The following is an 11,669-nucleotide window of genomic DNA, read 5'->3' as shown; positions in this document are numbered from 1 at the left end:
TGGTTATCACAATCTTTTCTGATTTTTTTCAGTCATTTATGCTGGTCTTCTAGCCTTTCTTTATTTGCCACAATTCTCCCTTTTAAAGATTTGTACTAACTATAAGAGGAGGATAAAGAAGAAAGAACCACATACAAATTCAATGAAAAAAAATATAAGCTTTTCAGATTTAATGGGTACTTCATTTAAGGTTAACATTGAAAGGACTGGTCTTTGCCTGTCAACTTGTGAACTAAGAGCCTGGTTAAGCCATTATATTTTCACAAGTTTTTATACCACTGGAATTTATTTTCTAATTTAATTGCCAAATTCCTAATCTCATTAGAGCCTAAGTGGAAGCAAAATTAGTATTGGAGAAAAAATAGATAAAATAAGATTTCCTTTGCTAATGTACAAGTCGTGCCAAGCTGTATATTTCTTATAAGATTAATAGTAGAGTGTTTCAATTCTTTTTCATTTTATCAGAGGCAAACACTTGCCACTTTATCTCCTCATCCTAGGAAACAGAATGGGGTGATATATGCCACAAGTCTAGTCATAAAAGAAGCTCTTGAAAATAAGGTTATCTAGTTGAATTGGCCAGAAATGAGTGTGATAACAAATCATAGTGATGAAGCCATAAATGGCATCCACATTTCTCCCATGGTTCCTAGGGAATAAAATCCATATCACACTACCAAGTATGACTGGTTTATATGTTGGTCTGCCCTACTAGATGTCTCTGTGGAATAGAATATTCTTACTAAATTGTTTCCAACTTCTTTCATTCATTCAACAAATATTTATTGAACACCTTGTATGTGTCAGCCACTCACTGTTCCAAGTGCTGAGGATGCAGCCATGAGGAAGAAAACATTCGTCCCTGCCCTCAAGGAAACCAGAACTGTTTATGTGAACTATCATTGTGAATGTGGTCAGTGTCCCATATTAGTCACTTAAATGTGATTTTTAAGAGGTTCAGAAGTGATTTTAAACAATTGAGAGGATAAAATGATAGGGAATGGAGTTAGGTCAATGTAGTCATAAAACTCAAAAAATAGATTTAAAAGTAGGATCATTTTTGAGCACAAGGAAGAGAGCTTAAATTTAGAAATAAGAACTAACATTCAGAGTACTTGATATGCTCTAGATATTGTGTTCAGTACCTTATATCCATTATTATATTTAATCTTCGCACCCCCACTTATAAAAGTGATACTGTATTATCATTCTCATTTTAGGGATAAGGAAACTAATCTTAGAATAATTAAATATCTTACCCAGTGTAATTCAATTTTGTTTAATAACATAAACAAGAAATAAGCAAAAACAAAGAGAAAGCAATTTGCCTCCCACCTTAACCACTACTGAACAGTTCATCCAACGTCTGATGAGCAGAGGTTGTCACAACTCTCTAATCACAAAAAGAATCACAGAAGGTCCTGTATCTTCTAGTCACTGCTCAATGGAGGTCATTTATCAGCTTTGGCTACAAGGATTAGTCACCATCCATGTGCCATTGGGTACATGATTCATCACATGATGATTCTAGCCATTCCTTTCCAATCATGTTCTTTCTGAGTTTCTGAGAAGATATAAAATACATGTTCTTTCTGAAGTTGTAAAGCTGAGACAGAGAGACCTTTGCATTTTTCTCTCATGTAGGAATCAAGACTTCTATAGGGAAAAAGAGAAGAAAGGAGACAGTTAATAAATGCAAAGTGGTTTATATGCTTTTTCCCATAATAAAATCTCATCTCACTGGGTCTCCACTGGAAATCTTTCTCCATTCTGGTATGAGGGGAATGTTGGCATCTGTATTTCTACTTGTTACAGTCTCCAGCTGTTTGTTTTCTTTTATGACTTGGGTACTTGTAGAAGTTATCTCTGTTGTAGAATTAACAAGTAACCTTACACTGGGGGGTATTTCTATAATGTTTCTTGAATGGTTCTACAACTCTGTCCCTGGGTGACTGGGACTGTTGGGTACTATTCCACTGAGATTTCTAGGATTTGCTTTGAAATATATGGATCCTGATCTCCCATATACTCTCCAGAAAGTGAGGTCTTGGAACCTAGGCAAGAGAACCTGCAAGGGAGGGGGATGCTTCTATGTCTTCAGATTTCATCATTGGGAATTAAAGTGAATGAGTCAGACAGACAGTCAGCTGGATCACAAATATTTATCAGTTGCTTCCTCTGTGCCAGAAAAAGGGGATAGAATGATCCATAAGACAGATGCAGTCCCAGCTCTGGGGAGGCTCTAATCTAGTGTGAGATACCAAAATGAAATATATATAGTGTTCACATTAATAGTATAACTCAGATATTAGCTCCATATATGGAGCAAGGACCAATGATTCTTCTCATTCATGCTAAAGAAGTCACTTGCCCAAAAGCATGTGTTTTGCTGAAAAAGAGGGATCTTATCTCACAGGAAACACCATTTCACTGCAGACCTCTGTACTCACTATATCTTCCTGAGTTTCTCTCAGCCACACAGCCACAAGTTTCTTTTCTCTTCTAACTCTTCTCCACATCTCTCTAGCTCATCTTCCATTTCCAGATTTTCCCTTGAGTCCCTTTTCTACTTTCTTATGTGGAACAAATTAATTCTGTCTGAGCCCTTTCCAACTTATAGATAGCTACAATTAAAAACTGACTTAGATAGCAAGACATCCACCAATTACCAGAAATTTCTCTCATCAGAAGGCAGGGGACTATTTACCTAATAATTTTTATGTTCTTCACCTGCGTACATTTCTCTGCTCACTGCAGTGTCTTCCTCACCCCGCCCACTGCAGTGTCTGCCTCTTTGTAGTCTTTCCAATTCATTTGAGAGTTACCAATGGATATTTCCCATGTACTCATGAAGTGCTGTCAGTCACCAGGTGATATCCTCCATCTTCTTGTTTTTCTGTTTTAGCACTGTGTGGTATTTCCATCTGCTGTGGATACCTTTGATGCCTACATAGTTGAGTGAAGGGGTCTTGGCTCTGCCTGCAGGAATTATAGCCAAGTGCTTCCTTTTAGACATAGCTACCACTGCCATAGCCTTGCTGATATTCTTGAACCCTGAAATTGCCAGAGCAGAGCCATCAAATATGGTGCCCTTAGAATATAGAATGTGTTTCAAGAATATATCTACAGAATATGTGCTGAATGACATTGTGTTCAGTATACAAGGGAGGAGAATGCTTTCTTGTCCCTTTTGTCATTATAGGGGGTCTATATGAATACTAGAGGAGTACTTGATGGTGTTTTTGAGGAATAAACTCTAATTTATATTATTTATTGTTATTTTAGAGCAATGTATATAACAGGTGATATGGTACAGGACTAAACATAGAGAATTCATTCTAAGTATAACCTGAACAATCAGATTGGATGTTTGTTAGTAGATGGGAAAACCATACTGGTGCATCTTTGCTTAACATTAGCTCTGTTTTAAAAGATCATAACATGAATCCATGAAGGCCATGGTTGAGAGGAGGAGAAAACCCATCTTAGTTGTAGATGCCATGTTGTTCCTGTCCCCTAAATTTAAGAAATGCTTTCTCCCTATTTCCTAATACTGAGGTATTGCTGGAGGCATTATAGCTCAGTGGGATAAGAATGTGGGCCCCAGATTTAGATGGATTGAGGATCAAATTCCTGTTCTGCTACATAAGAGATCATCGATCTTGGGTAGTTCACCTGTATGTGCCACAATTTTTCTCATCTGCAAAATGGAAATGATACACAATTATGGGGGTGCTGTAAATGTTAAATGAGGAAATTAATTTGTTTTGGGTTAGAAAATGTTATGCATTATTATTGTACCACGTTCTTATATCTAACTCATTCTTTAGAATAAATTTTGTTTCACCCCGATTCTAGGCAGACTCACCCACCAAAATGCAACAGATGTGGCCAGTTATATAGTGGTCAGATACTAAGTAATTCAATTAGCTCATTCACTCATTCATTTGTTCTCTCATTCCTTCAACCAAAGTGCATAGTAAGTGCTGGGAAATCAGTGATGAAAGAGCAGATTACTTTATGAGTTCACAGCTAGAGGGGTAGATAGACCAAAAAAGAAATAATTAGAAAAGCAGTGTGAGAAGTACCATTATGGAGATATGAAAAGAAGGTTATTGAAACACATCAGAGAGAGTCACTTATTGGGCCTGGAGAAATTAAGAAAGCTTCACAAAAGAAGTAACAAAGACTAGTTGTTAGGAGAGATTTAGGGCCATCAGGTTCCCATATAAATGGTGTTCCCTGTCTCACTGGAAATTTCTGGATGAGGCTAATGTTTACTAGGATTATTGTAGATAAGAGATCAGACACTTAAAGCATAAACCTCCCTATTCCAGAGCTCTAGTAATGCAAAAAAAAAAAAAAAAAAACAAAAAACAAAGATACAGAGCTTTCAAGATCAAGCTGCCTCAGTATTCAACTGAATACAATTATTTAGTTCTTTAGAATATTTTTTTTTTTTTTACCTTTTTGGAGGTGTGGCAGAGGAATTTTTTTTTTTTTTTTTTTAAATATGGCCTGTGTTTCAAACTCCTTCCTAAATTCTGAAGTCTCCTAACCTGCACCGTTTCTGAATAGTCAGCAACAATGACCCACCGTATTGCTGTTGGTTAGGTTCAGGTCCTTGGAAGCTTATGCTCTTTAGCATGTCACGAGGAGCCTCCCAGTGTCTCCTCAGCTGAAGTCCTAAAACATATGAGTTCATTGTACATGTCCCTGTGTTTTCCAGCTGCTTAAAATTCATCTTGAGACTTTTTTTTCCAGATTGACATTAGTACTTTCAGTGTCATGTTTTTTTGTTTCTTTGTTTTTCTGGAAAAGAAATAAATCAGTTCCTTTTACTGTCTCTCTGTCCCCTCCCCCTTTTTTAGTACTTGTATTTCAGGTTTCCTTTTTTAGTTGTCTACTTTTCCCTCAGGAAATTGTGAATTCCTTCATTTCATTTGTTCAGATTGGAAAAGTATATGAAAAAGCACATGTAGATTCACACACACACACACCCACACGGAGGAACAGATTTTTAAATCTTGGCTGTTATAAAACACAGAAACACTTTAATAGAAACCTCACTACTTTTGTGTCTTCTGCTGATTTTCAGCTATATTTAGTTTTTAACGAATCACTTAAGGTGTTGGTTTTGGACTCTCTTCTTTCCAGGAATAATTTTCAAAGCAAGCAATGTTGGAAAATGTTCTTAGACAATCTGTGCTTTGCCAGTTTACTTCATCCTTGTAGGCCTTTAAAAACTCTATTGCATGGGTTACCTGTCACTCCTGTTTGTTTTTTGGGTACAGAAGACAGATTGAATCACTTGGGTGGTATAAACTGGCTTTTAATCAGTTGTTTTACTTCTCAATATCATTACTTAGTCTGCTCTAGGACTGTGAATCCGTGCAGCTGGAGCCCTTTTGGGAGCCTTTTGGCTGGCTTGGAGGTTAAAAGGACAGGCTTGGAATCAGCTGGCCAGAGTTTACACATTGGCACCATTCCTAGCTAGCTATGTGAATTGTGACCACTAAGCCTTTCTGTGACTCAGTTTTCCCATCAATAAAATGGGATTAAACATATTATCCATGTTTCGGGTTCATTGGAATAATTAAATGAGATCATGTGCAAGGAATATGTGCACAGACCTGGAAAATATTAAGCCCTTAATAAATGCCATTATTTTTATTGCACATGAGTGACAAGTCAGCCAACAGGAGGAAGCTGCAGAGACAGTTCAAGGACTTTTTTGCTATGTTTGGTATTATTTGCTTCCATTTCTGTCAGATCAGAAATTTGTTATTTGGTATGGAAAAGACTGATAAATTTCGGAACAATTTTTTTGTCCCAAGGAAATCACATTTTTTTCTGGAATTTGTTTTGCCCTCTCCTCTAACATTTCCCTACACACCAATCTCTAACCTTATTGCCCTTTACCCACTGACCTGTACCCCGAGGACACAAGAGTCAACATCTGTGACTTCTATTTTTATATCATGACTGCAGTTGAGAAGCTCCATTTCTGAAAATCCCTCCCAGTTCTTGGTGAAAGCCTCTGCTCATAATTCATGTTTTCTGCACATACTCAGTAAAGATTTCAGTGCCATAACCTTAATTCTATAATTATCACCTATTCTTTATGTTTTACTGAACCTTTTGTTCAAATGTTTACACCCTACATGTGGGAAATTACCTTCCGATAATTTTTGTTTCTTATTTAATAGAAGCAGTGATTTCTCCCGTACAGCTCTTTGCTGGCCCATTGACACACCTGATGTATGTTTATTCTCAGATAATTTTCTTGTGCAGCCACAGGAGACTTTATGGGGAACTTCCTTAGCAGAGTTAAAGACAGCCATAGCAACACCAAGAGGTCCTTGTGAAATCTATGATTAGGATGTACCACAGGAATTAATAATTCTCTGGCCACTGTCTTAAATTGTAACCACACTGTTTTTGTAAGTTGCTCAATTTATATACATAGAGCACAGAGAGCTATATTCTGATAAGGGGACCAGTTTCATTTAAAATCCTTATCTCAGAAAGTACTTAGCTTATTCTGCTTAATATGCACATGCTGTCTATATTCCTTTGAGTGACAAGTTGTGACATTTTTTTTTTCTAATTTGACCCTCCCTGACAATTTTCTCCAACTCCTTAAAGTCTAAGTGAATATGATGAGTGAGAGAATACCATCTCTAAAAATGGTTTTTAATATCTTTTTCCCAGAGTCAAGAATAATTTTTTAAAAAATTAATATTTATACAGATTTAGCATTCACTATCAAAAATTATTTTACTGGACACCATGCCAATTTCTTCTTAGAGTTCCCCAATTAAATAGTAACTTTAAAAACATACTGCTAGTTTGCTAGGTTTTAGTAGGTCAGCATGCACAGCAAAAGTGTATTAAGGTGGACTGCTCTATTTATTGATTTGCCCTGAATTTACTAAAGGCTGGAGGCAATTGTCTGCGGAAGGGGCGGGAGGGCCATACATGATCGAGGTCATGCGCATCTAGCCAATTTGTAAGATGATCCGCTGCTCCAAGCCTTCAGCAATCCTTAGCATAGGGGCACACTCATGCATTCCTGTCAAGTCATCTTGTGAAAGGCTGCCTGCTTCCAGCTTGGCTTGGATGTGCAACCTTAATAAAACTCACTGAGGTCTGGGAGAAAATAGCAGATCTGCTGCAGATAGGGTAGGGGAAAGGGTCTAGAATATGTACACGCAGCTGACTCAGGCAGGCTCCACGTTGAACGGTTACACAGAGAGGAAACAATAAATCTCAGCTACTATGCAATAAATATCTCAAGTTTTAACTAAGGAAACTACCATTACAGTGAAATAAAAAAAATAACATTTTAGAACAAAGCTAACAAATGGCTAGTTTTCTGTGATTCTTCTTCAAAAGCTTTCTTTGAGGGGGAAAAAGTCAAACAAACAAGCAGTTTTACCTAAAATAAAAACTAGTTTAAAGGTCAGAAGAAAGGAGCAAGTTTTGCGAGAGGCACGGAAAGAGATTGCTGGCAGTACAATGACAGTTTTCCTTTCCTTTGCTTTCCTCGCTGCCATTCTGACTCACATAGGGTGCAGCAACCAGCGCCGAGGTCCAGAAAACGGTGGGAGAAGATATAACCGGATTCAACATGGGCAGTGTGCCTACACTTTCATTCTTCCAGAACACGACGGGAACTGTCGTGAGAGTACGACAGACCAGTACAACACAAATGCTCTGCAGAGAGATGCTCCACACGTGGAACCGGATTTCTCTTCCCAGAAACTTCAACATCTGGAGCATGTGATGGAAAATTATACTCAGTGGCTGCAAAAAGTAAGTGATTGCTTTCAGTTTCTAATTGCAGAGCCTTTTCCATGCTTGCACTGCAGCTGACTTAGAGTTCCTTAGGGGGGCATTTGTGTGTTTACCTTTTGCTCCTGGGGGCAGTGTTTGCAAATCCAAGACTGTTCTCTCTCTGTGACTTCATGGGTGAGCCAAGGTTTTCAGGCTTGTGCAAGCCTCTGAAGGTATGGTGGCAACCCATTTATGTGCCTAGCAATGGCACATTTTATGATATTTTTGGTTTCCTCTTATTTAAAATTGAGCTTGATTTTTCTGACTTGTCAAAGCCCAACTTAAAAAAGAAAAGCACGTATGTCTTGAGACCATTGGTGAAAAAAGAAAATAATGACAATACTAATTTAGGATCAGATAGATTTTACACCAGGAAATTTTCTGCAGCTAGGGTGAGAAATCATCACCAAATACTTATTTTTTCAACCTCTAGTACAGTTAATATGAAATGGAGTATATATAAAGTATGATATTTGGAGAAATTGTGTATGTATATAAAGGCAACTTAATTTTAGCAAGTAGCAGAATAGCGGAGGACAGATTTCTGTCATATTTTTTCCGTCCTTGAGAAAAAAAAAAAATCAGGAAGGTAAATTTTAATGTGAACTCTTCAGGAAGAGGTTGTTTGCCTGGTGTGGAAGGAGAGATTGAGCTGGTGGTTGCTGTTGCCAAAGACATGCACCTGCAGATTTGAGCTGAGCACAACATGGGCTTTGCTATCTTCCTGAAATACCTCCTTTTTCAGGACATTGTAGTCACCAACAGTGTCATGTGGGAGTCTTAAGTATCCAGATGAATGTTAATGTCGAGTATGCAGTTAAAACCCATTTATAAAAATCAAAATGAGCATTTTATTCAGTTTTTCTCTATAAATCATTTAAAAGTTTTTGTTGAAAATGTCTATTAAATTATGAACACACTTTCTGCAGTTCCTTCTTTCTTTGCTGTCTGTTTAGTTGAGTAACAGGTAAACAGCAGATAAATGTATTCAACTACGTCTGTGGAAGAGTGGCAATGTCACATTTGTGAAAATTCTTCTCTCCCACGGATCTTTGCTAAAAATCCATTTGGTGCATATAGGTAGGAACGTAGTCAGTCCAGTCTCCTTTAAGTTAGTCTGTTAACAGAGCAAACCCTTTAAGAAGATAAGGAGAGGACAAATGCTCTATTTTTTCCCCCCCTGTGTTGTCACGCTCACTTCCAACACTGCCTGCTCAATCATGCCAAGTAACAGTTATTCTACTTTTGTCCGCTAGGGACTGAACTAAGATCACTGATATTTTATTTGACAAGTTAACTGAAACTCCATAGATTCAGAGTTTCTAAACCCGGAATTGTAGTTAATCTTGCTATTGTAGACTACAGGTGAAAAAGATCAATAGGGGCAGAAGAATAGAAAGCAAACGGAATCCTGAAGCCGTTTGATAATTATACTTTAAATTTCAGGCACTAATTATAGCAGCAGTTTATAATAGGATATCTGTTTTTTCTTTGGCAAAATTTATTTTCACAGTAAACAAATTAATTTGGTTAAACAGTTTTTTACTCTTCTCAATATACCATCCATATAGTTTTTAATGAGATTTCAATCGTAAATTAGTCTGAGTTCTTTGAAGGGGCTGGGGAGGGAAATTTAGTCCCAAATTGTCCTGAGTGAGCTATTCTACCAAAAATATAATATTTTGTTTACTTAAAACATACAGTTAAAATGGTGACTCAAGCATAGTAATGCATATTTTTTTGTTGCTATGCAATTATTCAGCAGTGATAGGGTAAATACATGATTCTGTTGGGCTTATGTCATGCACATGTTTCATATGTTAATTTATTGTGTGAAATAAATTTGATTTTTGTTTACATTGTTCTTGGTCAATGATTATGGCATAGTTTTCAGATTATAGCCAAGCATAACTATGCAAATGTTCTTTGGTTACATTGACCCTTGCTAACGTGATTCTAGCTGATTATATGCTGAAAATGTCCCTGTTGGTTTGAGTCAGAGCAGTTTGGCTTGACTATTGTCTGTTTAAATTTGCATATCTTTTGTCATTGTTAATGCGATTGGTAGGAGGATCAAGAAACCAAATAGATTCTTTCAGCAAAGAACTTGCTAAAAAGCTCTCCCAAGTTTCCTTTAATTAGAGGTTTTTTTTTTTACTTTAGGTTCTAAATTTCTTGTATTTATTTTGATAATTCAAATGGAAATCTTTTTACTGTAACTATTTGGTATGCTTACTGCTGCAAATTGTACTACTTCTATTTTAATTCCGAATAGTTGTGTTAGGATAAAAAGCAATGCACTGCAGAAACTGAGGCTAGCAGTGTAAATGCAATTAATTCATCCATTCAGCAAAATAATTAATCAAAGCATGGTGATTATTATGCAGTTCATGGCATCACTATCAGGAAAGTTTTTGATGCAGGATGTGTGTTATCAATGCTAGATGCTGCTAGATGATAGTTTATGTTAATCTGATACCTTCCATGAAGTTTGGTAAACTGGATTCTTTAACAGATATTCTTCACAAGACACTGACTTCACTAAAAGTCACCTTATGAGATTTACACTCTCAAATCTCATTTCTCAACTTTTCTGGTCTTGCAACTAAATAAGATGAGAAGTAAGGTGTGCAAAGGAGCAGATGATGTGTTGGCCACCGTAAGTGTTGAAATTATTATGGAACTTATCTTTTGATATGATGGATTTCATTCAAGGAGATCAACTTTGCATAGTAACCTGTGAATTAACACCAATTGTGAGTTAGGTTGATAGCATTATTCTCACTTATCAGATGGGGAAGAGCAATATTAATAATATGCTCAAAAATCACCATTTAATTAGGTAGAACACCTAGGCTGTATGTCTGCATTTGACTCTCTTCAATCATATAGTTCTTTTCAGAATTATTAGTAAATCAAACCCAATACCTGAGAGGGACCAGGTCTTGGGATAATAACAAGAAATACAAATGGCTTTTGTGTCTTTGCCACTTTCTTGTGATTCCTTTCTACCTTTCTATAAAAGAGAAATGTCTAGTGTTTAATGTCTACTTTACATCCCGTGCTTCTTGAGTTAATATTTTCTTTCTCCTGTATCCCAGAAATTCAAAAATATGTATATTTAAATACTCAGATTTAATCATATAAATTCTAGAATTTGAGGCAATGCTTAGAAAGTCTTTTGCCTTTGCCAAATGATGTCTTTTTGTTGTTGTTGAAAGTATAGAGTCAAAAAACGTGCCCTGTAACAGACAACAGAGGTCTATCTACTGTAAATATTTTACACTAGCTAAAATTGATGAGCTGATGATTATTAGTAGAAAATGTGTTCTGAATTGCCATCCAGAATATTCTAAAGGATGAAAAATTTTTACTTGAAACACTTGGCTAAATGTTTCTATTGACAGCATTTTTTGACTAACATCCTCTATTTATTTCAGAGAATTATGATGATCTTTTTACAATTCATGTATACAGATATTAACCTATATTAATATCCACTAGAATGTGACCTCCATGAGACCAGTGACCTTGTGTGTTTGTCTGTTGCCATATGCCCAGGGCCTTAAGCAGTATATAGTCCATAGCAGATAGACAATAAATATCTGTTGAATGAACAAAGAGATGCATTGTTTACATGTTATAGTCTATACTTTACCATGTACTATTAGCAGTTTGTTTTGGATATACAATTTACCTCCCTAAATAGATGGTGTGTTATCATTTAGGCAAGTACTACATCCTATAATTAATTACTTTTGTCCTGATATTAATCAAAACGATATTGGATCTAAGGTAGGTGGTGGTTAATTATCCAAATTGTACTTAGC

The 11,669-nt window shown here is 36.4% G+C and overlaps 1 protein-coding gene and 1 long non-coding RNA gene across 6 annotated transcripts in view; one reads left to right on the top strand and one right to left on the bottom strand.

Annotated features, from left to right (window-relative positions):
* Positions 1-1,263: 1,263 nt before the first annotated feature.
* On the bottom strand, positions 1,264-7,702 carry LOC145720960 (uncharacterized). Of its 3 annotated transcripts, XR_014144336.1 has the most exons (4): positions 7,570-7,698; positions 4,597-4,812; positions 2,708-3,700; positions 1,264-1,656 (listed from the first exon to the last, which is right to left on the bottom strand). It is a non-coding gene; the product is annotated as an uncharacterized LOC145720960 (long non-coding RNA). The 3 variants fall into 3 exon arrangements; XR_014144337.1 differs by lacking the exon at positions 4,597-4,812 and having other exon boundaries at positions 7,570-7,702; XR_014144338.1 differs by lacking the exons at positions 4,597-4,812; positions 7,570-7,698 and adding an exon at positions 7,442-7,506.
* The window catches only part of ANGPT1 (angiopoietin 1), a 244,865-nt gene continuing 240,717 nt past the window's right edge, over positions 7,522-11,669 (top strand). For 2 of the 3 annotated variants that reach the window (XM_081816399.1, XM_081816398.1), the window contains exon 1: positions 7,522-7,818. In XM_081816399.1, coding sequence (XP_081672525.1) covers positions 7,522-7,818 — 297 coding nt within the window. The remainder of the gene's footprint in view (positions 7,819-11,669) is intronic. The other variant, XM_081816400.1, reaches the window with a different exon arrangement.

This window comes from Leptonychotes weddellii, chromosome 4 (genome assembly GCF_054177405.1).
Source record: "Leptonychotes weddellii isolate Sample4059 chromosome 4, ASM5417740v2, whole genome shotgun sequence".
NCBI lineage: Eukaryota > Metazoa > Chordata > Mammalia > Carnivora > Phocidae > Leptonychotes > Leptonychotes weddellii.
Note: the sequence above shows the minus strand (reverse complement) of the source record. Positions and strands in the feature narration are given on the sequence as shown.